The following is a 26,338-nucleotide window of genomic DNA, read 5'->3' on the forward strand; positions in this document are numbered from 1 at the left end:
CAATCAAGAAAAACTAAGAACACATTCTCTGGTGAAGTAGGTATGAGTAAGATGACTTTTGTGTAACTGAATTGACAAGATGAATGAGAAGAAAGTTTGGGGCACTTGTGGGGCCAAATAATAATGAGAATAAGAGAAGAGACAATGTTTGGATTAAAACAGAAGACAAAGGCACAGGAACCAAGCCTTGCTTCAATAAGGTAGCTCACCATTGAGGTAGAGGTTGTTCTTGTTCAGTCTATAGAGGCTCTACCTGGTGGTGCCATAGGTATGGTAGCTCTGCTTCCAGAAAACCTTCTCTCTGTCCAGGAAGGGTCTGGCAGGAACTTGTCAACAGGTGCATACAATATCCACTCTAGCTATGGAGCCATCCTCCATTGGTCTAGGAAAGGAAATGTTGATAAAATCTACTAAGATTGGTGCTGACTGACCTGCAAGGGACTTGGGTATTGGGGCAGCGAAATTGAGATGTCTGAGATGATATGATAAAGGCTGACAGTGATGTCAAGAGGGCTGACAAACCTGTACCACTTCTGTAGAGAACAGTGTGGAACAGCCAAAGGTCTCCATTCCTGAGACTTCATGGACAAGAGAGATGGGGATGAAGCAGCTGATGAATTTGAAAATGGAGGAAAAGGTTACTTTGTGGAGACTATATTTTATCTTGTCTACTATGACCCTTGGTTGTGTGCATGTAATCCTAGGAGACTCAGCCTTAGAACTCCAAGTCTTAGCTTCCCAGGACTCAGCTCAGTGAAGTTGGTTTGCTTCTAGAATAAAAGGAAACCATGCTGCTTTTCATAAATAAGGCATTGAGCTAAAGGTAAGTGAGTAAACAGGCCTTGTAAGGATGAAACCCAAGGAATGGAGAAGACTATTGTACAGGAGGGTGCATGAGATCATAAATCTAGAGCTCCAAAAGACCTTAGAAGCCATCTTATTAGTTAGCTACATACAACACTGCCTGCACTCTGGTCATCATCATTTTCTTACCTCTCTCCAATAGAATCCTGGCCACTGAAAGGTGAACTTTCACCTTCTCTTCCCCAGAACCAGGGCTCCATGACATTTCTCAAACATTGGGACACCAGGCAACTTTGAGCGTATAATCTACTGCTCTAACAGGCCCCTTAATGTGTTGTCTTGGACCCTTCCTCCCATTAGAGTAGAAGCTCCTTGAAGGCATGGACTGTCTTGTTGAATTTGATTTGTATTCCCAGAGCTTAGCACAGTATCTGGCACACAGGAAGCACTTGATTAGTAAATGTTTATTCATTCATTTATTCAGCATTTTCAGTCCCAATCTTACAGATGAGGAAAACTGAGGCCCGGAGATATTAGATAATTAGCCCAAGGTCACAGAGGCAAGAAGTATCAGAGGCAGGATTTGAACCCCAGTCCTCTCATTCCACAACCAGAGCTTTTTCCATTGCAGCATGCCAAGGTTAGGGCAGGGAATGAGAAATCTCACCATCTGCTGCAAGACACTTTCAATGTAGTGAGACCAGGGTGAGCCACATCTTCTCTGTAGGAGAGGTTGGTGATAGAAAAGTTGAGTGTGAAAGGTTGCAGGCTGTGGACAACAGCTGTGGTAGGGGAGGAAAAAAGCATACCTGAGCCCTGGGCACATCAAAGAAATAGAGCCTCTGACACCCTACTCTTGTATTGCCCTATTCTTTCCTGGAAGGAAAACTCAGGCTCCATGGCCTCTCCAACATGCATATCAAGGAGCCTGTATCATTCCCCAAACCTTCGTTGCCTATGCCTCTCCCATTTGTAATTCTCATCTTCTAGTCAAGCATAATAAGACACTCCTGGGGTAATGCATATTAGGTTCATCCTCTGTAGTGGAGGTACTGGAGATTGTGATGGCTGCCAAGCCCTTCGCAGGGATCTTTCCACCTCTGGTGTCTATCTGTTCTACCCAACTCTCACCTTTGGCTCCAAGAAGCTGCAGCACATACAGCAGTTTTGGTAGAGGGGCCAAACCAGGTTGAGGGTAACCAAGGGGTCTCAAACCCATTGGTGAGTTAGGGGGGTGTCTACCCCAAGCATGTGAAGACTTTTTCTGATGGAATGGGCAGATGAGAACAATTTGTTCCAATGGCCATGAAGGCAGATGAAGCAGGTGATGTGGAGCGCTTAGAGCTTGGTTAGACACTGAAGACGCCAAGGTCATGCACTGCACCCTGAGCCATTACCAGTCATCTTGACTCTGTCCTGCCACTGGACTATGATGACTTTGGAGGACAGAGTGAGGCTGATGACTTCATGCAACTCTGTCTCACTTAAATCTAATTTATGCATGAATCAAAAGACATCACCCATACCATTTCGCTATTATGCCTCAAAGTCCTGCGGCAACAGGCAAGTGATGAAGCAGCAGGTGTGGATACACTGGGAGCTGTAGTTACAACCCTGCACACAGGTGGCCCAGGCATAGGGTTGTTTCTCACTGGAAGCAGCAGTGGGACTCGGAAGCCCCCTGGGTGTCTGAGTAGCCTCTTAAGGATCATACTACTCACCTCCTGGTGTGAGGAAGGGGGCTAGAAAAGGTGCCCTAAATATTGTCTGTTTACCCAACCTTGGCCTGATTACCATGGCAGGCAAGGAATCCCACTCTGAGGTAGAAACACACAAAAAAATGCAAAATGTACAAAAACATCTGTAAAGATGATTCCACTCACTACTGGCACATGGAATGTGTGCACACTAATAGACAACACTAAATCCAATAGACCTGAAAGATGAACTGCTCTTGTGCAAAGAGTCTGTCTTGGATAGATCTGGACTGTGATCAAAGTCTTCCCTTCCTTTTCCCCCTTCTGCGAGGAGCCATGGGGAAGAGGTTTTTGGGGCTCAGCTGGTGTCTGGAGATGCTTCGCCAGCAGGAGCCCGGGAGTGTGAAGAGGCCAGGCCAGGCCAGTCAGAACCGGAGGAGCAACGGGTTCAGATTGCTCCCAGGGTGAGCAATCCTGATTATGACATTACGGTCCTCTCCTTGGTGACAGAGCTCATCATTAGGATGGAAGAATGAGTCTGATCGTAACATACAAGGTGAGTTACTTGGAGCATATCATGAGAGGCACTGAGTGGAGCCGTGAAGGGGCTAGAGCCTTGTGAACAGGGACCCTGCCCCACGCCACCTGCCAGGACCTGGTCTCAGTGATGAGACATGGGGTATTATGTAGCCCATTTCCAGAAGGATGTTGATGAAGACCTTATCTGTCCTATCTGCAGTGGAGTTCTGGAGGAATCAGTACAGAACCCTCACTGCGAGCATGTCTTCTGCAATGCCTACATCACCCAGTGCTTCTCTCAGCAGCAATGTGTCTGGTGGACTGAAGCATAGTGACAGTTGCCCACCTGCGCCCCATCCCCAGAATATGCTGTCAAAACTACAGATTGCCTGTGACAATGCTGTGTTTACCTACAGTGTCTTTGTGTGGCTGGACAGCCTCATGTCTCATCTCAGTGATTGCGTGCACAACCTCAAGTGATCTGTCACCTGAGAGCAGGACTGTGGCCCGGAGATGCCCAAAGATGAGCTGCCCAACCACAACTGCATTAAGCATCCATGTTCAGTGGTGCAGCAGCAGCAGACCCTAGAGAAGACATCAGCTGAGCATAAGTACCTGCTGATGGAGCAGAAATGGGACATTCAACTGTGGAAGGCCTACATGTGAGCTATCTGCAGTGTCAATCCCAGCCTTCAGAACCTGGAGGAAACAATTGAAAACAATGAGATCCTATAGTGGGCCAACTCCCTGCAGCCTCCACGGGTCACACACAGGGGTGGCATGATCTCCACACTGGACACCACGCTGCAAGCCATCATCAAGTGCTCTCTGGTGGAGAGCAGCTGCCCAGCCTCCATAGTCAATGAGTTCATTGAAAATGCCCACAAGTGAAGCTGCCCTCAGGGCCTGGCCACCCTAGAGATGCATCAGATGAACCAGCGTTACTATGAAAACTACACAGCCAAACAACTCCTGGCAAACAGGTGGTGGTGATAATGGCCTGTTAGAAGCAGCACATGGGGGATGACATGGCGCAGGAATCAGGCCTTGTCATGATATCTGCGCATGGCATGGAGAAAATCTAGGAAACTGCAGCAAGACTATGAAGCAAGAAGGAAACCTGAACTCCTACCACTCCACTGGGCACGTCCCTCTAACCCCCCACTTGCCTATATTCAAACCCCAAATTCCCACCCTCCTGGCACTAAAGTGCCCCAGGGCATTAGTTTCTTCCTCCCTCATATCTCTAGCCCCCTATGCCCAAGAGGGAGATCCAGATATAGATGCTATTACTCTTCCCTCTTTCCCCCCAAATTTCTGTACATTTTCAGCCTGATTGGAAGGGCCCCCACCTCCACTTCCCCTAGGTCCAGATGTTTTCAGAAGGCACAAAAACATCCATTGCTCTAGAGAGGGTGAGGTGTAGCACCACCTCAAACCAAGAGGTTGGAGCAGGTAGGAATTCTGGGCCTCAGCAGGCTTGATAGGGAAACGTGAAGAGGTGGGGCAAGGTCAGAAGAAAAGACATAGGAGTGGTGAGTGATGCCAAATAGAAACTGGTCAGCACTATTGACTGGGGGTGGGGTGAGGATGGTGCTCATGACCTCTGTGCCAAGCAGGAATCTTTTTCTCCACCCTTGGGGAGCATGAGGGAAGGTATTAGCTGAATAGGTGGGGGTAGTGGGTCCTGAAATGTGTCAGCTGAGCCTCTCTTCTGTTCCCCCTTTTCACAAATAGAATGATGGGTTCTGGGAAATTGGGGGTGGTGGGTTGCTGCAGCCAGGAAAGTGCCCTTCCCTACCTAGCCTTTGCCAAAGTGGAGTGGGCTGATGGCCTTTATGGCTAGGGTAGTGGTAGTTCCCATATTCCCCCTCCCTCTCCTTTGTGAGTGTGGTTCAGTATTTTTTGTAATAATTTGCTTTTAGGTTTTGTTCTGCTTGTATTTCTCCCCATTTGGTAAGTTTTGTGTTTAAAAAGGGTGAGCCACCTCTGGCCTCTCCCATTCCTCACTCACTCAAGTGTTGGGTGTTTGATTTCTTTATATTACTTTTCTTTACTTTTTGTCTACTCTTTCCCTTCCCCCCTAAAAAAGATGAAAAATGCTTCCCCTTTCTCCTCCTTATCCAAACTCTTCCCTCCCGAACACATGAGAATTAAAAACATTATTCCTTTGTTATTCCTTTTGTGGGGGATCATGCTGGGTGTGAGGGTTGGGATATGGGGCCTGTCCTTCTCCTTCATTACCTCTAATCTTTGGCTTGAGCATAAGTGAACACAGTGGTCCCTGGCTGATAAGAGAGTTATCTATGTGGCTACTCCCCAATCCTAATTCCCATATTATTCTTCTGTTTGACTCCCATCAAAGTCTATTGAAAGACTAATGTCTCAGCCATGTGGGAAACTGAAGCCTTTGGCCCTCTCCCCCCAAAACTTTTTGGAATTTGTAGCATTAATTTTTGAAGACAAGCTTCTTTTATCCCTTGAGTTGTGGGGCTGGGTTTGGGTAAGCTGCTGTACCCACTTTGTCACTGGTTAGGTTCCAGGTGGTCACCCAGGGCAGCTCTCAAAACTCAGAGCTGGCTACTGGGACTATTGTTCTGCTTCTCAAGGCACAGCATGAGGTTGGTTCTTTCATAGCCATTTGGTTTCTGTTCTCTTTGGAATTTCCTATGTTGGTCTGCTTGCAGTTGGTGAGTAGCTCCCCTTCTAGGGTGCCTCTAGAACTGGACAGGACAAGCATGCGTTCTAGCTCCCATGAGGAGCTCAGAAATTAGAGAAAGCTTTTCTACCATGTGTAATTATTGCACTGAGTAAGTTTCCCACTCTCTGACCCTAAGACTCACCCCTTTTGTTTTTCTCCTGAAACCCAAAAATGAATCTGGGTCTCATGACTGGGGCAGCCTCCATCCCTCACACTGGTGTCTACAGGTTCTGGCTGTGTTTGTGTTCATGGTATTGACCGCATTCACAATACACACTCTACTCACCAAATTCTTAATTCAACCTTTTGACCACGGTTTTTCCTCTGCCCTTTATGTCTCCCCTTTCTAACTCTCATCACTACTTCTTTGCTTTATAACCTGCTTTGGTGTCCAGTGTGTAAGTTTCTAAAGGTCACAGCTTTTTTCTTTTCTTTTTTCTTTTTTTTGCAGGGAGTGTGTATGTGCGTCATGTTTTGGGGTGCTTTTCTTAAATTCCTTTTCTCTTTTGCCAGCTACCTGGCCAGCTACCTTTATAGCACAGACTCGTATCTTTACCTTCATACAATCCCCTTGTTTTTAGCTGTAAATTATATATCCAAGGCTTCAAATTCTACCATGACCTTCCCTATCTCTAACTGATACCTATAATGGAAACTCTTTCCCCATTCTGTCACCTTTGCTTTGGGAACTTAGTTTCTATACTAAAGAAGAGAACTGTGACCCTCTTCCACTTGCATAATCGTTTTCATGGAATGAAGGGGTAACCTTAGCATACAGTAAATAGTGAAGAATGTGATGTACTTAGTAGAGTTGGCCTGGAAGCCACAAAGACCTCCCTTGTGAATCAGTGCTGACTGTGTTACCTGGGCTAGTCACCTAAGTCACTCAGTGCTCTAAACAGCTATGGTTTAGATTTGCCATGAAGGTCCTGATTCTCACTGGTAGTAAGAGTTTCCTTAGGCAAGGCTTCCTGCTAATGAAATTCCAAATCCTTTCCCTCTCTGAAGAAAGTCACAGTCTCTTTGGTGCTACACCACATAAGTATGAGGTAACCAGAATGTAGTGACTGAACCTTAAATGTGATGGATTGGGAGCAGGGAAGTGGAGTGACCCTGTTTTAAGTGAGGATGCTGTTGTTCAAAACATTTTCAGAATTGGCTTCAAAGTCTCAAGTCTTTGGAATACCATTCAATAGTACTTTCATTCTGTACTCCTTTCCTTTTCCCCTCCCTGCAAAAAACCATGTGAAGCTAAAACTGGTAAATTAGTGGTTAATTTGACCTTTTTTAAAAAAGAGACTTGAATTTGTTGGCCAAGAACCAATGTGGCTCAGTTTGGAGAGGCTTATCAAAAATAAGTTAGCTACCAGGTGACAAAATTTTTTGACTATGGGGACACAAAGCAATTAGAGAATTGGGAGGCACTATACAAATGTGATTGTAAAACATTTGTAAGTGTGAAGAGGCTTGTGGTCAAAGGACTGGAGTTCAGTGGCTACTTTTGATACTTTCTAGCTGTGTGGCCCCTTGGGAAAGTCACTTCATCTCTCTGGACTTCATTTTCCTAATCTGCAAATCAGAAATGATACTTGCACTGCCTACCTCACAGGGTTGTTGTGAGGAATGTGCTTTGTAAGCCTGAAAATGTCCTATGGTTTACAAAGTAAGTTATTAATAAATGTGAGTTAGTTCTAAGAGGAAAAAAGATGGTATTTTAAAAGCCTTTCAGAGGCTTGAGCTATATCTCAAAGGTACCCTGTCCTTTGGTATTTGGAGGATCTATGTGTAGGAGAAGAATCAGAGGAATTACAAGTCTTTCCTGCTGATCAAGGAATAAATGATGCATCTAACCTTGCAAAAAATAGAGAACTCAATAGGTATTGTATCCAAATAGTAGCCCTGAGTGAAACAAGGCTGGCAAATGAAGGCCAATTTACTGAATTTGGAGCTGAATACACATTTTTCTGGAGAGACCACAGTTAAGGAGAGCACCGTGAAACTGGTGAAGGTTTTGCAGTCAAAACTAACCTAGTCAGCAAGCTGGTATGCCTGCCAAAAGGAGTGAATGACAGGCTCATGACAATGTGACTGCCGCTTGCAGGAAAATGTCATGAGTCCCTATGCTCCCACCATGATGAAGCCTGATGAGATCAAAGAAAAATTTTATGAAGACCTAGAGAACCTTATCATGAATGTGCCAAAACAGGACAAGTTTATAATTCTGGATGACTTTAATGCTAGAGTAGACTCAGACTCTCTGACTTGGCAGGGAGTGCTAGGGAGAAATGGTGTTGGAAACAGCAACAGCAATGGTCATTTACTGCTGAAGACTTGTGCATCACATGACCTCATCACCAATACTTTTCCATTTACCTAAGCACAATAAAACTTCATGGATGCACCTTCTTAGCAAATACTGGTATCTAATAGACTATGTGATTATAAGAAGAAGAGACATACAAATGTCAGAGTGACAAATGCAATGTGTGGTGTAGAGTGCTGGACTGATCATAGACTTATCCTTTCCAAGCTAAATATTTTCATTCATCAAAAGTACCATCCCCAAGGCAAAATGACTACCAGAAGAATTAATGTCAACAAATTGGAGCTTTTCTTTGAGCAGGGGCAGTTCGTTGCTAACTTGGAGGGAAAGTTGAGCCAACACATAGTGGCAACATTGGAGCAGAAAAGGAGTGGGCAGCTTTCAGAGATTTGGTGTACAGCACTGCATTTGCTCATCTGGGTCAGAACACTCATAAACACCAAGACTGGTTTGATGAAAACGATGGGGAAATTCAGAAGTTGCTAAATGAAAAATGAGAACTCCGCAGGATATACCAGCAGGATAGTTCAACCACCTCTAAGAAGGCAGCATTTAATTCCATCATAAGCAAAGCACAAGCAAAGCTTAGAGAGATGCAGGATTCCTGGCTCAGTAAGAAAGCAGATGAAACTCAGTTTTATATTGATAGTAATAATCCAAAGTGCTTTTATGATTCCCTGAAAGCTATTTATGGACTAAAAACTTATGGTGTATCACAACTACTCAATGCTGATGGAACCACATTGATTAGTGATAAGGACATGATCCTAGAAAGACGGGTTGAATACTTCTATAGTGTTTACAACAGACCATCATCAATCATTCCTGAGGCCATTGACCATTTACCTCAGGTTGAAGGCAATCCTTTCTTAGTTGAACTTCCAACTGAAGAAGAGGTTTTGAAGGTCATTAGGCTCTTTTCATGTGGCAAAGCACCTGGTGCTGATTCTATTCTAGCTGAGATTTACAAGGTAGGGGACTGTTGCTCATACAAAAGCTGACTGAAATTTTCCAGGTTATATGGAAAGAGGAGGTTATCCCCCAGGAGGTCAAGGATGCCTCCACTGTCCATCTCTATAAAGGTAAAGGGAATAGATTGTCCTGCGACAACCACAGGGGGTGTCTCTTTCTTAATCATTGCTGGCAGAATTCTTGCTAGCGTTTTCCTTAATAAGCTGATCCTTCACCTGGAAGATGGTCACATACCTGAGAGCCAGTGTGGCTTCAGAAAGGGCTGAGGAACAGTTGATATGATGTTTGCTGCCTGACAACTCCAAGAGAAATACCAGGAGCAGAACAGAGGTCTGTACACAAGGCCTTTGACATTGTTAGTCATGAGGGCTTATGGAAAATTATGTCAAAATTTGGTTGCCCAGAGAAGTTCATCAGTATTGTAAGTCAATTTCACGATGGCATGTTTGCCTGGGGTCTGGATAGTGGACAATGCTCTCGTGCCTTCCCAGTCATCAATGGAGTGAAACAGGCCTGTATGTGCTTGCTTCCATGTTTTTGAGCATGATGTTTTCAGCAAGGTCAATTACTGTACTGATGGTAAATTCTTCAATTTGAAAAGGCTACAAGCCAGGACTAAAGTGGAGGGAGTGTTGGTGCACGATTTTGTTTGCAGATGATTGTGTACTCAATGAAGCCTCTGGAGCTGAGATGCAACAAAATGTGGATCAACCCTCTGCTGCCTGTGCTAATTTTGGCCTAATAATTAACACCAAGAAAATACAGGTGCCCCATCAGCCCCCACCACACTATCTATATGTGAAACCATTGGTTACAACAAATGGAGAAGTTTTGAATGCTGTGGATAAGTTCACTTACCTTGGTAGTATACTTTCCAGGGATATGTCGATGCAAGCATTGCCAGAACTAGCTCAGCATTTGGGAGGCTCTGAAGAAAAGTTTGGGAGAGAAGAGGTATTAGACTGACTATCAAACTGAAGGTCTACAGAGTCGTTGTGCTGACCTTATTGTTTCATGCCTGTGAAACATGGACAATCTACCAGCACCATTCCAGGAAACTGAATCACTTCCATTTGAACTGTCTTAGGAAGATTCTGAGGATCACCTGGCAGGATAAGGTACCAAACCCTGAAGTCCTTGCTTGAGCTAAACTGCCAAACATTGAAACTATGCTTCAGAGAGTGCAACTTTGATGGGCTGGCCATGTTGTTCGAATGCCAAATGTATGCTTGCCAAAGACTATTTTATGGAGAACTCATATGGGGCAGGCGATCACATGGTGGTCAGAAGACATGATACAAGGACACTCTCAAGTTCTCTCTCAAGAACTTTGGAGTTGACTGTGCAGCATGGGAGACACTGGCACAGGACCACTCAGCATGGCATGCCCACATCAGAAAGGGTGTTGTGCTCTATGAGCAAAGCAGAATTGAGACAGCACAAAATAAACATAGGATATGTAAATTTGGCATATCCACCCCAAATATTCACACGAACTATCTGTGCCTGACCTGTGGTAGAGCATTCCGAGCTCATATTGTTCTGATTGGCCAAGTTGGACACACTGAAATTTCACTTTATCATGGTGATGTCATTTTGGTCTCCCTTGAGAACGAGGGACAACAACCAACTGGAGATTGGTGATGGAGTTGACAAGGTGTGTGGAGACAGACAGGTTCTCACAGGAGCTGAGGATAAATCATGAAGAATGGAAATTATTGATAAAGTCACGGTGTGGACAATTTCATATTGCATATGGGAGAAAAGTGCTCAACTTGATTTAGTCACAAAATCCCTTGGGGAGGATTCAAAGCAGTGTTGGGATGGTGCTCAGCAGCCACAGGAAGAAACAGATTTTTGTGTAATCTGTTCCTGGCAAAACTTGTTAGGCTCTCTGTTTTCTCACTAGAATGCCTCAGGTCTTTACTTTCTTTAGGTGTTACATGGGAAACATGGGATCATTTCAAATAACCATGGGAACATTTTTGATTAGGTGCTAGAAATTCATGTCCTTCTTTTGTGTGTGTGTGTGTGTGTGTGTGTGTGTGTGTGTGTGTGTGTGTGTGTGTATGTGTGTGTGTGTGTCTGTTAGGTGGAAGGGCTCTGAAATATGGCACAACCAAGGTCACCCTCCCCCAACCAAGATTTTACCAAGTTTCAGATACTGGCTTGCCCTTGTTTGGAAGGTGTTGGTATGAGGTGATTTTTAAAGTTTAAGGCAATTTTCACTTTCATAATTAATTATATTCTCTCCCCAGCTTGCATGTGGGACTCAGGGAACATTCCCCAGGGTACCAATGTTGCCTCATTTCTACCTGTGGAGGTTCCAGGCCCTGAGGGCTCCTTGAAAGCTGGAAATGATAACACAGTGAGTGCTGCAAGAGCTGAAAAAAAACATAAAAGAGGTGACATTGAAAAGTGATAGAGACCACTGTGGCCTACCACTCTATCAGATCATCCCAATATTAATGGGGTCATTCATTAAGTGTTGTACATGTAGGAAATGCCTAATAAGTGTTTGACAAATGACTAAATGAATGACACTTCAAGTTGACTTAAATGCCTGGGTTCTCACAGGAGAATCCTTTCATAAGGACAGGGCTAAAATTTCCTGCTAGTGACACTATACAAGGGACACCATCATGAGTTCTCTTTCAGAAAATCTCTCTGAGATGAGGTCCACTGTTAATATTTCTGATTATCCCATGAGGATATCTTGGTAAGTTATCACTATGCATCTTCATGCAGAACACCTGGAATCCCAGAGAATGAAACAATGTTTCTAGATCATGAAGGTCCAGAGGGATCTAAAGCCCATTTTTTTCTACCCTGGGACATTTTCTTCATAGAATCTCAGTACTAGAAAAGTCCTCAGAGTTCATCGAGCCCTCTACTAAAGCATTCTTAACATCTTGTGTCTTTATGTTTCTAGCAATGAGAAATGCGCTATGTTTCAAGACAGTCCTTTGGGGTGAAGTAGAGAACTCCTTTCTAAAGACAGGAATGTAGGACTGAAAGTTGATTTGGATATCAAAACACTTACTGGCTTTGAGTTGTATGGAATGGTATTCATTATAATCTGTAAAGCCAAATGATACAGAAGGAAGGGAAGGAGATCAGAAAAGAAGGAAAAGAAAATTGGATAGACTCTAGGATGAGATCAAGTACTATCAAGATGATAGCATTTGTGCCAAAGAATGGCAGGCAAGAGGAATCATGTTCCTAAGGACCCATGAATGAAGAGACTGGGAATGAAACCATTTTCAGATTTGAACATGAAGGAAATGGACACTGGGTGGCGGCATTGCCTTTGCTGCTTGCCCACTCTGAGCCTTAGCCAGGAAGTGAATGTAAGAGTTTGAGTTCTCTGGTCATCTCCTTAAGGGAGAAGAGTAGCTTTCTTCTGGGCACTTCCTCAATCTGTGCCATGAAGTTTTGCCATGAAGGTAGAGATAAGAAGCTTATGGGGATTTAGGTGGCACAAAGAGAGCCTTGATTCATTTCTTTTTTGCTATGTCCTGGCCTGTAGAAACATAGCTGAAGGCCAAGCTTCACCTTCAGCTTCAGCTGATGGTGAGGAATCTCACCATCAAGGTAGAAACTTTCCCTGTCTACAATGTAGGGGCCCATAGGTCTGGTAGCTCAGCCCCCAGTAAACCTTTGCTCGTCTAGAGAGGGATTGATTGGCTCCCCTTGATGGTTGCACACAGCATCCACTCCAGTTGCTGAGCCATCCTTCGTAGATCTGTGGAAGTAAACAATTGTTGAGGCCCCCCAGGTTAAATGCTAAGATATTGGCTTGATGAAGAGATTGGAGATAATTAAACTTAAATGAAGTGACATGAAATAGGTTGATAGTGAGTTCATGATGGTGGAAAAACTCCCATTCCATGTGTGGTTAGGATGGATGTATAGCCACACATCTCCCCTTGGAGAGATGTATTTCCACAGGATAGCATTTGTTCCCAATCATGGCAAACAAGGGGAATCATTTTCCTACTGATGCAGGAATGAAGAGAATGAGATGGAAACTGTTTTCAGTTTTGTAGATAGAGGATATGGACACTATGTGGACATTCCCTCTGTTGCTTGTCTACCCTGAGACTTAGCCATGAACTTGGGGCATCAAGGGAGATGATCTCAGGGCTCCAGATTTTATCCTCAGGTCTCACCTCAGAGCAATCATTTTGTATCCAACCTAAGAGTAACCAAATCTGCTTTCCTTGAATAAGGGGCTGAGCCATCAAGGAAATAAGCAGAGGAAGGAGTAACCAGCTTTTAAAAGGCTCCACAGTGGGGGCTTGCTGTGCAGGAGGTAGGTTGGTCAGGGCCTGTGGAATTTCACAGTTGCTCAATATTCTATCAATGAAATTGAAAATACAAGAGTCAGGGTGATCCATGCCTTCTGTGTAGAGTAGGTTGGCGATGCTGACGTTTAAGGTGAAAAGTTTCAGGTTGTTGCTCACCAGCTGTAACAGAGGAGGGAAACAAAAGACCTACACCTGAGCCCTGGACACATTAAACAAAGAAATCCTTTGACACCCTCTCCTTCTATTGTCTCCCTTTTTCCCGGAAGGAAAACTTATACCCCACGGCTCCACTGCCATCCATATCAAGGAGTCTCTACCATTTCACAAACCTTCCTTCCCTATACTTCTTCCCTTGTTTTTCTCATCTTCTAATAAAGCACAATAAGACACTCATGGGAATGGATAATAGGTACAACCTTTTAACAGCGGTACTGGAGAATGGTGATGCTGCCGATGAGGTGTGTGGAATGGTAAGAGGTTCTCACAGGAGCTGAGCATAAATTATGAAGAATGGAAATCACTGATAAGGGCACAGTGTGGACAATTTCATATTGGATGTGGGAGAAAAGTGATTGTTCTAATAATTCTTAACATTGGAAAGATAATTTGTTCACTTCTTTATGTAATTTGAGTAATAGATCATGAGGAGGAAGTACATCTCTAGCCAGAATGATGACCCCAAATATGCAAAATAGAAAACAAACAAAAAATAGATACCAAATATTCATTGTTGGACTGTGAGGCCAGATGTTCCAGCACTGTATACAGGGACACCTGGTTTGGCAGGATATGATTTACATTGTTTAGAGGATTTTAGGTTGGACAGAAGCAAGAAAAATCTCAACTGGAATAAGTACAAGAATCACGAAAAATCATTTTGGATGTATATTATCTAAATCAGGATTAGTAAGTAGCTTGAGGAATACATGTACTGACTAGAGTGATTCTAATTATCAAGGAGAAGTTATTATGACACTTCAAAATTTAGGTGAAGAACCCCTACAGTTTTGTAAAAGTGACAGAATAGTTCAAGTGATTATTATTCCTTGTGAAAAAATACTCCTTGTGAACACTGACCTTCTTTCCAAAATAACAAGCAGAGAAACTGAAGGAATGTGTTCTACTGGTAGAATTAGATTGAGAGATAGAATATGTGTACAATGGAAGTCAGATGATGTTCTAAAGGCTGCAGAAATTATAGCATATGGGAAGGATAAAGCCATAACTGTTGTTTATTTAGCAGAAGATGATTACCAAATTGTACCCTTAACTCATATAGTCTATCATGAACGAGGCTATGATAGTGGATTCATGGACTCCAGAAGCATGGCTGACCTTGCATCTATCCTGCTTCTGGTTATTGTCTCCTTGCTTCTTTTTAGTTTTTTGTCCATTAAACTTCTTTGCTAGATTTATTTTCTGCAGGCTTAGTACCCTATACCTGAAGATGCCTGATTGCTTAAGCCCAATGTCACCCCTTGTCCACAACTGAGATATATCACCCCTGGAATTGGCATCGACCAAGCTCTGGCTACCAGCTAAAGAACTGACCTCTCAATGGGACCTCTTGGGGCAGGGACAGTTCTACATTTAATTTGCAGGAAGTAGCTATAGAAGAAGAGACCTTCCCCCTTACCCCAAGATTTTAGGCCCCATTCGTTAGAGAATGATGGGGTGCTCATGCTCAAGTCCCACCCTAAGGTATTGTTTTATGTGCTTATTTTGTGCTATCACTGTTCTATTGTTATAAAGTTCTGTTGACACCAGTAGCCTGAGATATTGCTTTATACACTTAATTTCTGTTATCCTTGTTACAATTCATTGATACCAGTTGCCTCATCAACCTATGTAATGAATATGAAAGATCCTGGGGCCAAATGTAATAGTAATTTAAATGGGAAGATCTTTCCCATTCATTCATAGGCCTATGTGAGCTGCTTAAATCACATGGAAGCCTAAGTCACATGTGGTGGGAAGAGCTTGCTGAATGGGTGGAATAGGTACCACGGAGCAGAACTTAGAGGAAGTTCTTGAGAGCAGTTACAGCAGAGGGAGAGGACACAGGCAAACAGGCTTCTGAGTGTTTATTTGTTTTCAGGAAGGCCCCTGATGAGGGGAGGGAGATTTGGGAATGGCGTTGTCCCCTGTAGTGCTATTTGGTATCCATGGATTTGGCTTTCTGGTTTTGATGTCTCAATAAATGTTTTTCTTCTGCCTTCTATATGGAGTCTGTTATACTTTGTCATTCTGAACTATGCTGTCATTTTCATAGTTGCCATTGGTGCTATAAATATTGCCTGGGAGATACAGGGAGGACTTAAATCAGTGTTGGATGATGGTCAGTAGCCACAGGAGGAAATAGATATTTAATAAGCTGCTCCTGACAAAACTTGTCAGGCTCTGTGCTTCCTGAGTAGAATGCCCCAAGACTTCACTTTCTTTAGGTTTTGCATGGGAAACATGGGATCATTTCAAAGAACTATGGAAATACTTTTGGATTAGCTGTTTATTACCAGAACATGTCCTTCTTTTGTGTATTTGTGTGTGTGTGTGTGTGTGTGTTTGGGAGGAGAGTTTTGAAATATGCAGCTTGCCATAGTCACCCTTGCCCACCCAAGATGTTATACCAACTCTCAGATGCTGGTTTGACTACTTGTTTGGAAATTGACTATTTATTAGAATGAAGTGATTTTTAAGGCTGATGGCAATCTTCCTTTTCATAATCATATTCTCTCCCCAGCTTGCATGTAGGACTCAGGGGACACACCCCAGGGTACTACTGTTGTCGAATTTCTACCTGTGGAGGCTGAGGCCCTGAGAGCTCCTTGAGAGTTTTAAATGATAACACAGTGGGCGTGCCAAAAGCTATAAAAAAAACAAGAAGAGGTGACATTGAAAAGTGACAGACCATTGTGGCCTACCACTCTGTTGGGTCATCCCAATATTAATGGGGTCATTAATTCAGTGTTGCACATTTAGGAAATGCCAAATAATTGTTTGACAAATGATTGTCTGAATGAATGTGGATGGATACTTTGAGATGACTTTAGCTGCCTGGGTTTTCACAGGAGGAGTCTTTGATTAGAACAATGGGTCAAGTGCCCTGTGGGTGACATAATACAAGAGATACTATCATAAGTTTTCCTTCAGAAAATCTCTCTTAAATAGGACCTGGAATCTTCCACAATAGAACGTAAACCCATTCAGAGCAAAGATTGCTTCATTTTTTGACTATATTCTGAGCACCTTGTTCAGCAGCTGATATATAGATGGAAGTTAAGAAGTGTATGCTGAGTATTTTATTGTGAAGACAGTTTTACAAGTCATCTCCACCCAATTTCTAGTAAAGGAAGTGGAAATACTGGAATAGGCCATGGTTCCAGAGCAAGAGGGACTTGAAAGAGTACTCTTTCCCTTAACTTGAGGCTTTTCTTCACAGAATCACCCAAATTCTATAATATCAGAGCCGAAATGATGCTCAAAGCGCATCTAGTGGAACACCTGAACACTCCAATATCTCCAACAACTGGTCCTTTAGCCTCAATTTGAAGGCCTCCAGTGATAATGGCCTTTATTCTTCATTACTTTCCCAAAGTTGCTATATCTACTTCTTGGATTCCTTTTCTCATAACACCTGAATGGGCTACAGGGTCAAGGGCTTGGCCAAAGGCACTGGGGTCCAACTTCAGGGGTCAAGAAAGGAATAAGGTTCAGGGCTCCAAGATGGCCAAAGATTATGATGAGATTAGAGTGTCAACATACTTACCAACACTGGGTAGTTCTGGATCATGTTCATTATAACCTGGAAACCAAAAGGTGGACAATAAGGGTAGTAAGCCCAACATAGCAGAAGAGAAAAAAAGGAATACTCAGACTGAATGACCCAGTTAAGTAGGATCCACTTTGCTTTATGTTTCTGGCATGAGATAGGGAGAATAGGAAGTTTGCAACCTAGGAGGAATGAAAATGAGACAAAGAGAAACTAAGTGCCTGAAATAATGCACTCTTTCTGCTCTGGCCTATAGGAAAATAGAAATGGTCAGACTAGCTGCTCTCCTTACTCTCCTGGCTTGATAGGAAGCTTAGGACCAAAAATACAGAAATGGTAGGGATTTCAGAGGCTATATAATATAACCCCTTCCTTCTATGGATTAGGAAACTGAGGCTAAGAGAAACTAACTGACTTATCAGTAAGAGCAGCATACTGACTTGGTGCTGGGATTGGAGTTAGGAAGACCTGAATTTGAATCCTGTCTCAGGCCCTTGCTAGCTGGGCTTAACCTCTCTCAGTCTCAGTTTCCTCATATGCAAAATTAGGACAATAATAGAGCCTACCTTGCAGGGTTATTGTGAGGATCAAATGAGATGACATATTCGGTGTTATAGAAATGCTATTATTATTATCATCAGTAGGCAATTATCATTAATACAAGGATTTTGCTCAAGGTTATCCAGCTAGTAAGTGTTTAAGGGTAAAATTTGAACAATATCTTTTTGACTCTAAGTCCAGGGCTCTATCCACTAAGAAAAGCTCACTTTTGGTCATACTGGTCACACAGGCCGTAAGTGGCAGGGCCAGGATCTGAATCCAGATCCCCTGACTCCACATCTAGCACATTTCCCATATGTAGTCCTTTACTAAGATGACTGAGCACATATGATGGGATTTTCCTCAGCCAGAATAGACACTAGCCAAGGTGACATCAGATACCTGTACAAGCTTCCTACCTAAAATCTCAGATGCAGAAAAGGCATGAAAGGTCTCAAATCCAATTTCAACATGAACCAGAACTTCCTTTATAAAAACCCCAATCAGCAACCATTCAACCTCTGCCTAGAGGCCTTCAGTTACAAGGACAATTCAAGTCCCACATTCAAAAACAGATCCTCTACTTTGGGACAGCTCTGAGTCACCTTTTTCTTAGATTATGGGACCACGTCTGTAGAAAGGATACAACATGTATCACTGACATAATAATGGGGGACTATGGTGAACTCTGGAGTAAATACAAAATTTAGATAAGATACGATCATAGAGCTCATAATAGAGCTTCTTATGCCCTCACAGAGTCAGAACCAAGCATTCATAGGGCAACAAAGATTCATAATCTCCTAACTTATTAGAGCTGGAAGGAACCTTATTTCCTGTTATCAAATCCAATCCCTTAATTTTAGGAAAATAAAACTATAACCCAAGGAGGGAAAGGGACTTCCTCAAGTCTACAAATATGAACTGGGGAGACAAATCTGGTTGAAGGAGTGCCATTTGGAGAGTAGGGTTGAATAGATTAGATACACAGATGGGCCTGACAAAGAAAGTTCCTGAAAGCCAGTACAAACGGCTTCAACTGGATATGGAGTGAGTCACTGTAATGTAGCAAGAGCAACCATTTGACCCTAACTGTAGGAAAGCTGGGAAAATGCCTCCAACTCATTCTTTTGCCTTCCAATCTTTCTAAGTCAAATCTCAGTGGTCTACATGGCTATATAGCTTATGGGTATGGGAGGAGCTGAAAAGAACTGATTGGGTAAATAATTCAACTATCAGGCAGTCCTGGAATTATCACTATGGGGCAAAGTAGTCCCCCAAAAGAACTATTTGACCTGAAAGTTGTTTGCTGTGCCAACTAGGTGAAGCTGTGGCTCTGACTCATAAATAAGTTGAAATTGCTCTGCAGTTGTAGCCTAACCTATCAAAGGACTGTAACAACTATCCTACACTGAAGTGGACACTAAGTAGCTACAATTCACTGAAGAAGCAGCAAAAAAGAAGCATTGGATAATGGCTCCTATGTCTTTTTGAAAAGATGCTTACCCTAAAAGTATCTTGAACATGAGGACAGCTTTTAGGGTACCATGTTTGAGTTAACCATGTCCTAGAGTAGATGGTTTTTTGGTTTGTTTTATTCTGCAGTATAGCCTGGTAAAAGCTTAATTTAAAGAAGATGATTTTATTAATATTATATTATAATATTATGTGATCCAGGACACACAGGATTACATAGGAGGAAGAAGTTGGTTGGGTTGCTTCTGGGGTATTATGTAATACTTTTAATGATCCCAAACTAGTCCATGATACAAAAGCTCATGGCTTTACATGAATGATGCTATCATGAAACGACATTTTTTTTATTAATTTATTTAACTTTTAACATTCATTTTCACAAAATTTTGGGTTCCAAATTTTCTCCCCATTTGTCCCCTCCCCCCACCCCAAAACACTGAGCATTCTAATTGCCCCTATCACCAATCTGCTCTCTCTTTTGTCATCCCTCCCTTCCCTTGTCCCCATCTTCTCTTTTGTCCTGTAGGGCCAGATAACTCTCTATACTTCTTTACCTGAATTTCTTATTTCCTAGTAGCAAGAAGAGTACTCGACAGTTGTTCCTAACACTTTGAGTTCCAACTTCTCCTCATCCCTCCCTCCCCACCCATTCCCTTTGGAAGGCAGGCAATTCAATATAGGCCATATCTGTGTAGTTTTGCAAACGACTTCCACTTGCAAATGCAAGACCAACTATATTTCCCTCCATCCCATCCTGCCCCCCATTGCTTCTATTCTCTCTTTTGATCCTGTCCCTCCCCAAGAGTGTTGACTTCAAATTGCTCCCTCCTCCCATTGCCCTCCCTTCCATCATCCCCCCCACCCTGCTTATCCCCTTCTCCCCCACTTTCCTGTATTGTAAGATAGGTTTTCATACCAAAATGACTGTGCATTTTATTCCTTCCTTTAGTGGAATGTGATGAAAGTAAACTTCATGTTTTTCTCTCACATCCCTTCTTTTTCCCTCCACTAAAAAGTCTTTTGCTTGCCTCTTTTATGAGAGATAATTTGCCGCATTCCAGTTCTCCCTTTCTCCTCCCAGTATATTTCTCTCTCACCACTTAAATTCATTTTTTTAAAAATATGATCCCATCCTATTCAATTCACTCTGTGCTCTGTGTGTGTGTGTGTGTGTGTGTATGTGTGTGTAATCCCACCCACTACCCAGATACTGAAAAGTTTCAAGAGTTACAAATATTTTCTTTCCATGTAGGAATGTAAACAGTTCAACTTTAGTAAGTCCCTTGTGACTTCTCTTTGCTGTTTACCTTTTCATACTTCTCTTCATTCTTGTGTTTGAAAGTCAAATTTTCTTTTCAGCTCTGGTCTTTTCATCAAGAATGCTTGAAAGTCCCCAATTTCATTGAAAGACCATTTTTTCCCCTGAAGTATTATACTCAGTTTTGCTGGGTAGGTGATTCTTGGCTTTGGTCCTAGTTCCTTTGACTTCTGGAATATCATATTCCATGCCCTTCGATCCCTTAATGTGGAACCTGCTAGATCTTGTGTATTTCCACAATACTTGAATTGTTTCTTTCTAGCTGCTTGCAATATTTTCTCCTTGATCTGGGAACTCTGGAATTTGGCCACAATGTTCCTAGTAGTTTCTCTTTTTGGATCTCTTTCAGGCGGTGTTCTGTGGATTCCTTGAATACTTATTTTGCCCTCTGGTTCTAGAATCTCAGGGCAGTTTTCCTTGATAACTTCATGAAAGATGATGTCTAGGCTTTTTTTTTGATAAAGGCTTTCAGGTAGTCCCATAATTTTTAAATTGTCTCTCCTGGATCTATTTTCCAGGTCAGTTGTTTTTCCGATGAGATATTTCACATTATCTTCCATTTTTTCATTCTTTTGGTTTTGTTTTGTGATTTCTTGGTTTCTCATAAAGTCATTAGCCTCCATCTGTTCCATTCTAATTTTGAAAGAACTGTTTTCTTCAGTGAGCTTTTGAACCTCCTTTTCCATTTGGCTAATTCTGCTTTTGAAAGCATTCTTCTCATTGGCTTTTTGAACCTCTTTTGCCAATTGAGTTAGCCTATTTTTCAGGGCGTTATTTTCTTCAGCATTTTTTTGGGTCTCCTTTAGCAGGGTGTTTACTTGTTTTTCATGCTTCGCTTGCATGTCTCTCATTGCTCTTCTCAGTTTTTCCTCCACCTCTCTAACTTGATTTTCAAAATCCTTTTTGAGCTCTTCCATGGCCTGAGCCCATTGAGTGGGCTGGGATACAGAAGCCTTGATTTCTATGTCTTTCCCTGATGGTAAGCATTGTTCTTCCTCATCAGAAGGAAAGGAGGAAATATCTGTTCACCAAGAAAGTAACCTTCTATAGTCTTATTTTTTTCCCCTTTTCTGGGCATTTTCCCAGCCAGTGACTTGCCTTCTGAATATTCTCTCCATACCCACTTTGCCTCCAGATCCGCCCAGCCAGAGCTTAGGGTTTGAGATTCAAATGCTGCTTCCCAGCCTCAGGGCTTTGGGTGGGGGCAGGGCTGCTATTCAGTGTGAGATTAAGTTCAGGTGCTCAGGTGGGGGCAGGGCCACCACATGGGGCTCAGTTCCCTCAGGGGGTTTATGTGGCGACCTTCAACAATGGATCTGAGCTCCTGCCTGTTTTGGGAGCCCTTGTCCACTGCTGCCTCCCAAGGGGGCCTGAGTTATGGAGACACCCCACTCCCCTCTCAGCAAGCTGAAAAGACCCTCTCACTGACCTTTGGCACCTGTGGGTGGAGGGACTTGCACTGCTGCTGGAGGTTCTGTCCTTGAAGCCTGCTCGGATCCACTCCTCTTGGTGCCACGTGGCCAAGGCAGGGCTGGGCTCTGCTCTGGGTCGGGTGCACAACAGACCTTTTGTGTCAGTGTTTCAGGTCTCTCTGGAACAGAAATCTCCTCCACTCCGTTGTTCTGTGGCTTCTGCTGCTCCAGAATTTGTTGGGAGTTCTTCTTTACAGGTATTTTATGGGCTATGAGTAAGGAGCTAGCATATGTGTATCTTTCTACTCCACCATCTTGGCTCCTCCCCCACAAGCCTTGACTTTTACATCTTCCTCTGATAGAATGCATTGTTTTTCCTCATCTGAAAGGATGGGAGAAAATACCTGTTCACCAAGAAAGTAACCTTCTATAGTCTTATTTTTTCCCCCTTTTTTGGGCATTTTCCCAGCCACTTACTTGACTTTTGAGTCTTTTAGCAAGTAGAGAGTATACTCTAGGGACTTGTAAGTTCTCAGATCCTCCAAGGTGGCACCATCTGGGGAGAGGAGTTTACTCCTCTCCTGGCCTGTGCTTTAGTCTGGGAGGAAACACAAGCTTTTCTCTCCAGGATCCTCTCCAAAGCCTCCACCAGCTCCACTACACCAGTGCTCTTCCTCATCGCAGGGCCGCCACTTAGGGCTGAGATCCAGATTAGCTGCTCAATTCCCCCAGAGTCTTTAGGCTGAGGGCTCCAAAATGGAAGATGCTCCCATAGCAACCTGGGGGCTATGGGAGGCCCCATATGGGAAGCCTGGGGGCCAGGGTCATACTGCATTCCCTTCTCACCCAGGGGAAAGAGCTTTCTTACTGACCTTTGAAGGTGTCTTTGGCTTTTGTGGGTTGAAAAATCTGGGAACAACAGCTTCTGCCCGTGATTATGCCCCTGAAGCCTCCTCCAGTTCTGTCCCTGTCGTATTGGCATGGGCTATGCTTCACTACAAGCCTGGTGTGATAGACCTTTCCCGTCAGCCTTCCAGGTTGTCTTGGGCTGGAAATTTCTTTTACTCTGTAGTTTTGTGGCTTCTACTGCTGCAGAATTTGTTCAGAGTCATTTTTTTTACAGGTATTTTATGGGCTATAAGGGGAGAGATAGAGCAGGTCTGTCCTTCTAATCAGCCATTTTGGTTCCATCCCCTACAGTAACTTTAAATAGGATTTCTCTTTCTATCTCTTGATGTTGAGCTTTGCTAGTAATACATGGAAATGTAGATGATTCATGTGGGTTTATTTTGCATCCTGTAACTTTGACAAAGTTCTTTATTATTTCAGTAGTTTTTTACTTGATTCTCTAGGATTCTCTAAGTATATCACCATATTGTCTGCAAAGAGCGATAACTTAGCTTTTTCTTTACCTATTCTAATTCCTTCAACTTCTTTTTCTTCTCTTATTGCTAAAGCTAACATTTTTAGTATCATATTAAATAACAGTGGTGATAATGGACATCCTTTTTTGATCCCTGATCTTACTGGAAATGCATCTAACTCATTCTCATTACATATAATGCTTGCTGATGGTTTTAGGTAGATATTATTTTAAGGAAGGCTCCATTTATTCTTATGCTCTCCAGTGTTTCCAATAGGAATGGGTACTGTATTGTCAAAAGCTTTTTCTGCATCTATTGAGATAGTCATATGGTTTTTGTCAGTTCTGTTCTTGATATGATCAATAATGTTGATAGTTTTCCTAATATTGATTCAGTTCTCCATTCCTGGTATGAATCCTACCTGATCATAGTGTATTATTCTCGTGAAAACTTGCTGCAATCTTTTTGCTAATATCTTATTTAAAATTTTTGCATCTATATTCATTAGAGAAATTGGTCTATAATTTTATTTCTCTGTTTTGGCTCTTCCTGGTTTAGGTATCAGAACCATATTTGTATCATAGAAGGAATCTGGAAGCACTCCTTCACCAGTTTTCCCAAATAGTCTATATAGTATTGGAAATAACTGTTCTTTAAATGTTTGAAAGAATTTGCTTGTTAAGTCATCTGGTCCTGGAGACTTTTTTCTAGAGAGTTCATTGATGGCTTGTTCAATTTCTTTTTCTGAGAGTGGGGTACTTAAGTATTTTACTTTCTCTTCTATTAATCTGGGCAATTTATATTTTTTAAAATATTTGTCCATTTCACTTAGATTGTCAAATTTATGGGCATACAGTTGGGCAAAGTAATTTCTAATTATTGTTTTAATTTCCTCCTCACTGGAGGTGAGTTCATCCTTTTCATTTTTGCTATTGGTAATTTGGTTTTCTTTTTTCTTTTTTAAAAATTATCCTTTCTTCTGAATTCTTCACAGTTCTACTCATGACCTCACTATTCCACCAAAAGTATGCTTTTCAAAGTAATCAGTGATCTCTTAGTTGCCAAATCCAATGGTCTTTTCTCAATCCTCATTCTCCTTGAACTCTCTGCAGCCTCTGACACCCAGGATCATTTTTTCTTCCTTGATACCCTCTCCTCTCTAGCTTTTTGAGGTTGGTGTTCTCCTCCTAACTCCCTGACTGCTCCTTCTCAGGTTCCTTTGCTGAATCCTCTTCTAACCATAAGTATCCCTCAGGGTTCGGTCCTGGGCCCTCTTCTCTTCTCTCTCTATAGTATTTCACTAGGTGATCTCATCAACTCCCATAGGTTTAATTATCATCTTTAACCTAATGATTCTCAAGTCTACCTTTCTTGCCCCAACTTTTCTGCTTAACTCCAGTCTTGTATCTCCAACTGACTTTGAGATAACTCAAACTGGATGTCCAGGGGACATCTGAAACTCAGCATGTCCAAAGCTGAACTCATTGCCTTTCCCCATAGACCCTCCCCACCTCATAGACTAAGACTAGAGAGGGAAACACCACCCTCCCAAATCCTAGGCTTACAACCTAGTAGTTAGCCTGGACTCCTCACTATCTCTCACCCCTATACACAAGCTGTTGCCAAGGCCTGTTAATTTCACCTTTAAACCATTTCTCTCATATGTCCCCTTCTCTCTGACACTGTCACTCCCCTTGGTGCTGACTCTCATCATCTCACACCCAGGACTATAACAACAGCCTCCTGGGGGGGGGGGAAGGGGAGGTTCCTACCTGCCTCAAGTCTCTCCCCACTCCAATCTATCCTCCATTCAACCACTGTGATTTTCCTAAAGCACAGGTCTGATTATATCACCCTTGTCCCTACTCAATAAACTTCAGTGACTTCCTCTTGCTGCCACAATCCAATACGAAACGCCCTATTTGGCATTCAAAGCCCTTCCTAACCTGGCCCCCTCCCCCCTTTCCAGCTTTCTCCCACCTGATTCCCCAGGAAGTATTCTTCCATCAGGTGACACTGGCCTCCAGCCTCTTCCACAAACAAGACCCTCCATCTCTCAGCTCAGGGTATTCCCTCTGGCTGTCCCTCATGCCGAAAAAGCTCTTCCTCCCCCATTCTGATCATTGACCTCCCTGGCGTCCCTTAAGTCCCAGCTAACATCCCACCTTGCACAGAAGCCTTCCCCAACCCCTGCTTGATTCCAGTGCCTTCCCTCTGTCAACTGTCTGCCTATTTATTTGTATACAGCTTGCTTTGTTAGGAAGTTGTCTCCCTCACTGGATTCATATATTCAGTAAATGTTCATTAAGGGCTTCTCTGAGCCACGGAGTGTGCTACGTGCTGTCTGCCCCCAGATAGCATGGATTGTAGAGAGTGTCTTTAGCCTCTTTTAGGATCCCCCTCGCTTAACACACTGACTGGCACGCAGTCAGCACTAATTAAGGTAGACTGGTGGACTGATTGACTTTTCACCTCAGTCCCCTGTCCCTCACGTGCCTGCCAAACTCAACCCCGCCCCTACAGCCTCGCTCTGGTCTTTGCCCCGCCTCCTCCTTCAGCTTCCCTAGGTTCCTATCCCTCACTTTCCTTTCCTCCAGCCCCGCCCCCAGGCCTCAGCCTCGTTCCGGCCCAGGCCACGCTCCGCCCCCTTGCCCTCGGCCCCGCCCCCGCACCTCCGTCTCGCTCCGGTGGGGCTGCCCCAGCCTCAGCTCCGCGGCCTCTGGTTCCCGCTGCCCGTCTCGTGCCTGCAGTAAACGGAGGAGTTGCTGCTTCTCCCGCGGGTTCCAACGCGTGGCCGTGCGGACCCCGGTCGGGGCCAGCCCTCGGTACCGCGCGGGGGCCGCGCGCTGCCTCACAGGGGGCTTCATGATGGCCTGAGCCGGGAGCGGGCGCCTCCGGTCTTTAAAGGCACCAGCAGTCACTTCCGGGTCCGCCTGCTACGGCGGCCGTCCCAAGCCAGAAAGAGCCGACGAGGAGGCCGTGGCAGCTTCGCTTTTCACCTGAGCCGTTCGATCCGCGTGTGCCCAGGGGAGGAGCGGAGGGACGAAGTGTGTGGGATGGCTCAGGTCCCTACATAAATCAATTACTCAGAGGCCTCTCAAAGTGATGACAGAAAAGAGATTTATTCGATTCT

The 26,338-nt window shown here is 43.5% G+C and overlaps 1 protein-coding gene and 1 pseudogene across 2 annotated transcripts; one reads left to right on the forward strand and one right to left on the reverse strand.

The window, feature by feature from the left end:
* Positions 1–1,249: 1,249 nt before the first annotated feature.
* Positions 1,250–26,189, reverse strand: LOC140499503 (snRNA-activating protein complex subunit 2-like). 2 transcript variants are annotated; one of them, XM_072601007.1, is made up of 6 exons: positions 25,878–26,182; positions 17,093–17,128; positions 10,528–10,704; positions 9,875–9,944; positions 3,636–3,719; positions 1,250–1,586 (listed from the first exon to the last, which is right to left on the reverse strand). In XM_072601007.1, the coding sequence occupies exons 1-3, from the start codon at positions 26,070–26,072 to the stop codon at positions 10,696–10,698; spliced, it is 240 nt and encodes a 79-aa protein (XP_072457108.1). In that variant the 5' UTR covers positions 26,073–26,182; the 3' UTR covers positions 1,250–1,586; positions 3,636–3,719; positions 9,875–9,944; positions 10,528–10,695. The 2 variants fall into 2 exon arrangements, with proteins under 2 accessions (XP_072457108.1, XP_072457107.1); XM_072601006.1 differs by having other exon boundaries at positions 10,528–17,128; positions 25,878–26,189.
* On the forward strand, positions 3,176–4,105 carry LOC140499502 (E3 ubiquitin-protein ligase NRDP1 pseudogene; annotated as a pseudogene).
* Positions 26,190–26,338: the final 149 nt, after the last annotated feature.

The sequence above is a fragment of the Notamacropus eugenii genome, chromosome 4 (assembly GCF_028372415.1).
Source record: "Notamacropus eugenii isolate mMacEug1 chromosome 4, mMacEug1.pri_v2, whole genome shotgun sequence".
NCBI classification, from domain to species: domain Eukaryota; kingdom Metazoa; phylum Chordata; class Mammalia; order Diprotodontia; family Macropodidae; genus Notamacropus; species Notamacropus eugenii.

What these genes read in the sequence shown, in the direction of transcription:
- LOC140499503 (XM_072601006.1), bottom strand. Translation starts at nt 26,072, where the DNA reads ATGAAGCCCCCTGTGAGGCAGCGCGCGGCCCCCGCGCGGTACCGAGGG. An exon ending in CCCACCGGAGCGAGACGGAG is followed by an intron (nt 17,129 to 25,877) that starts GTGCGGGGGCGG and finishes TTTGGTTTCCAG; the next exon opens with GTTATAATGAACATGATCCA.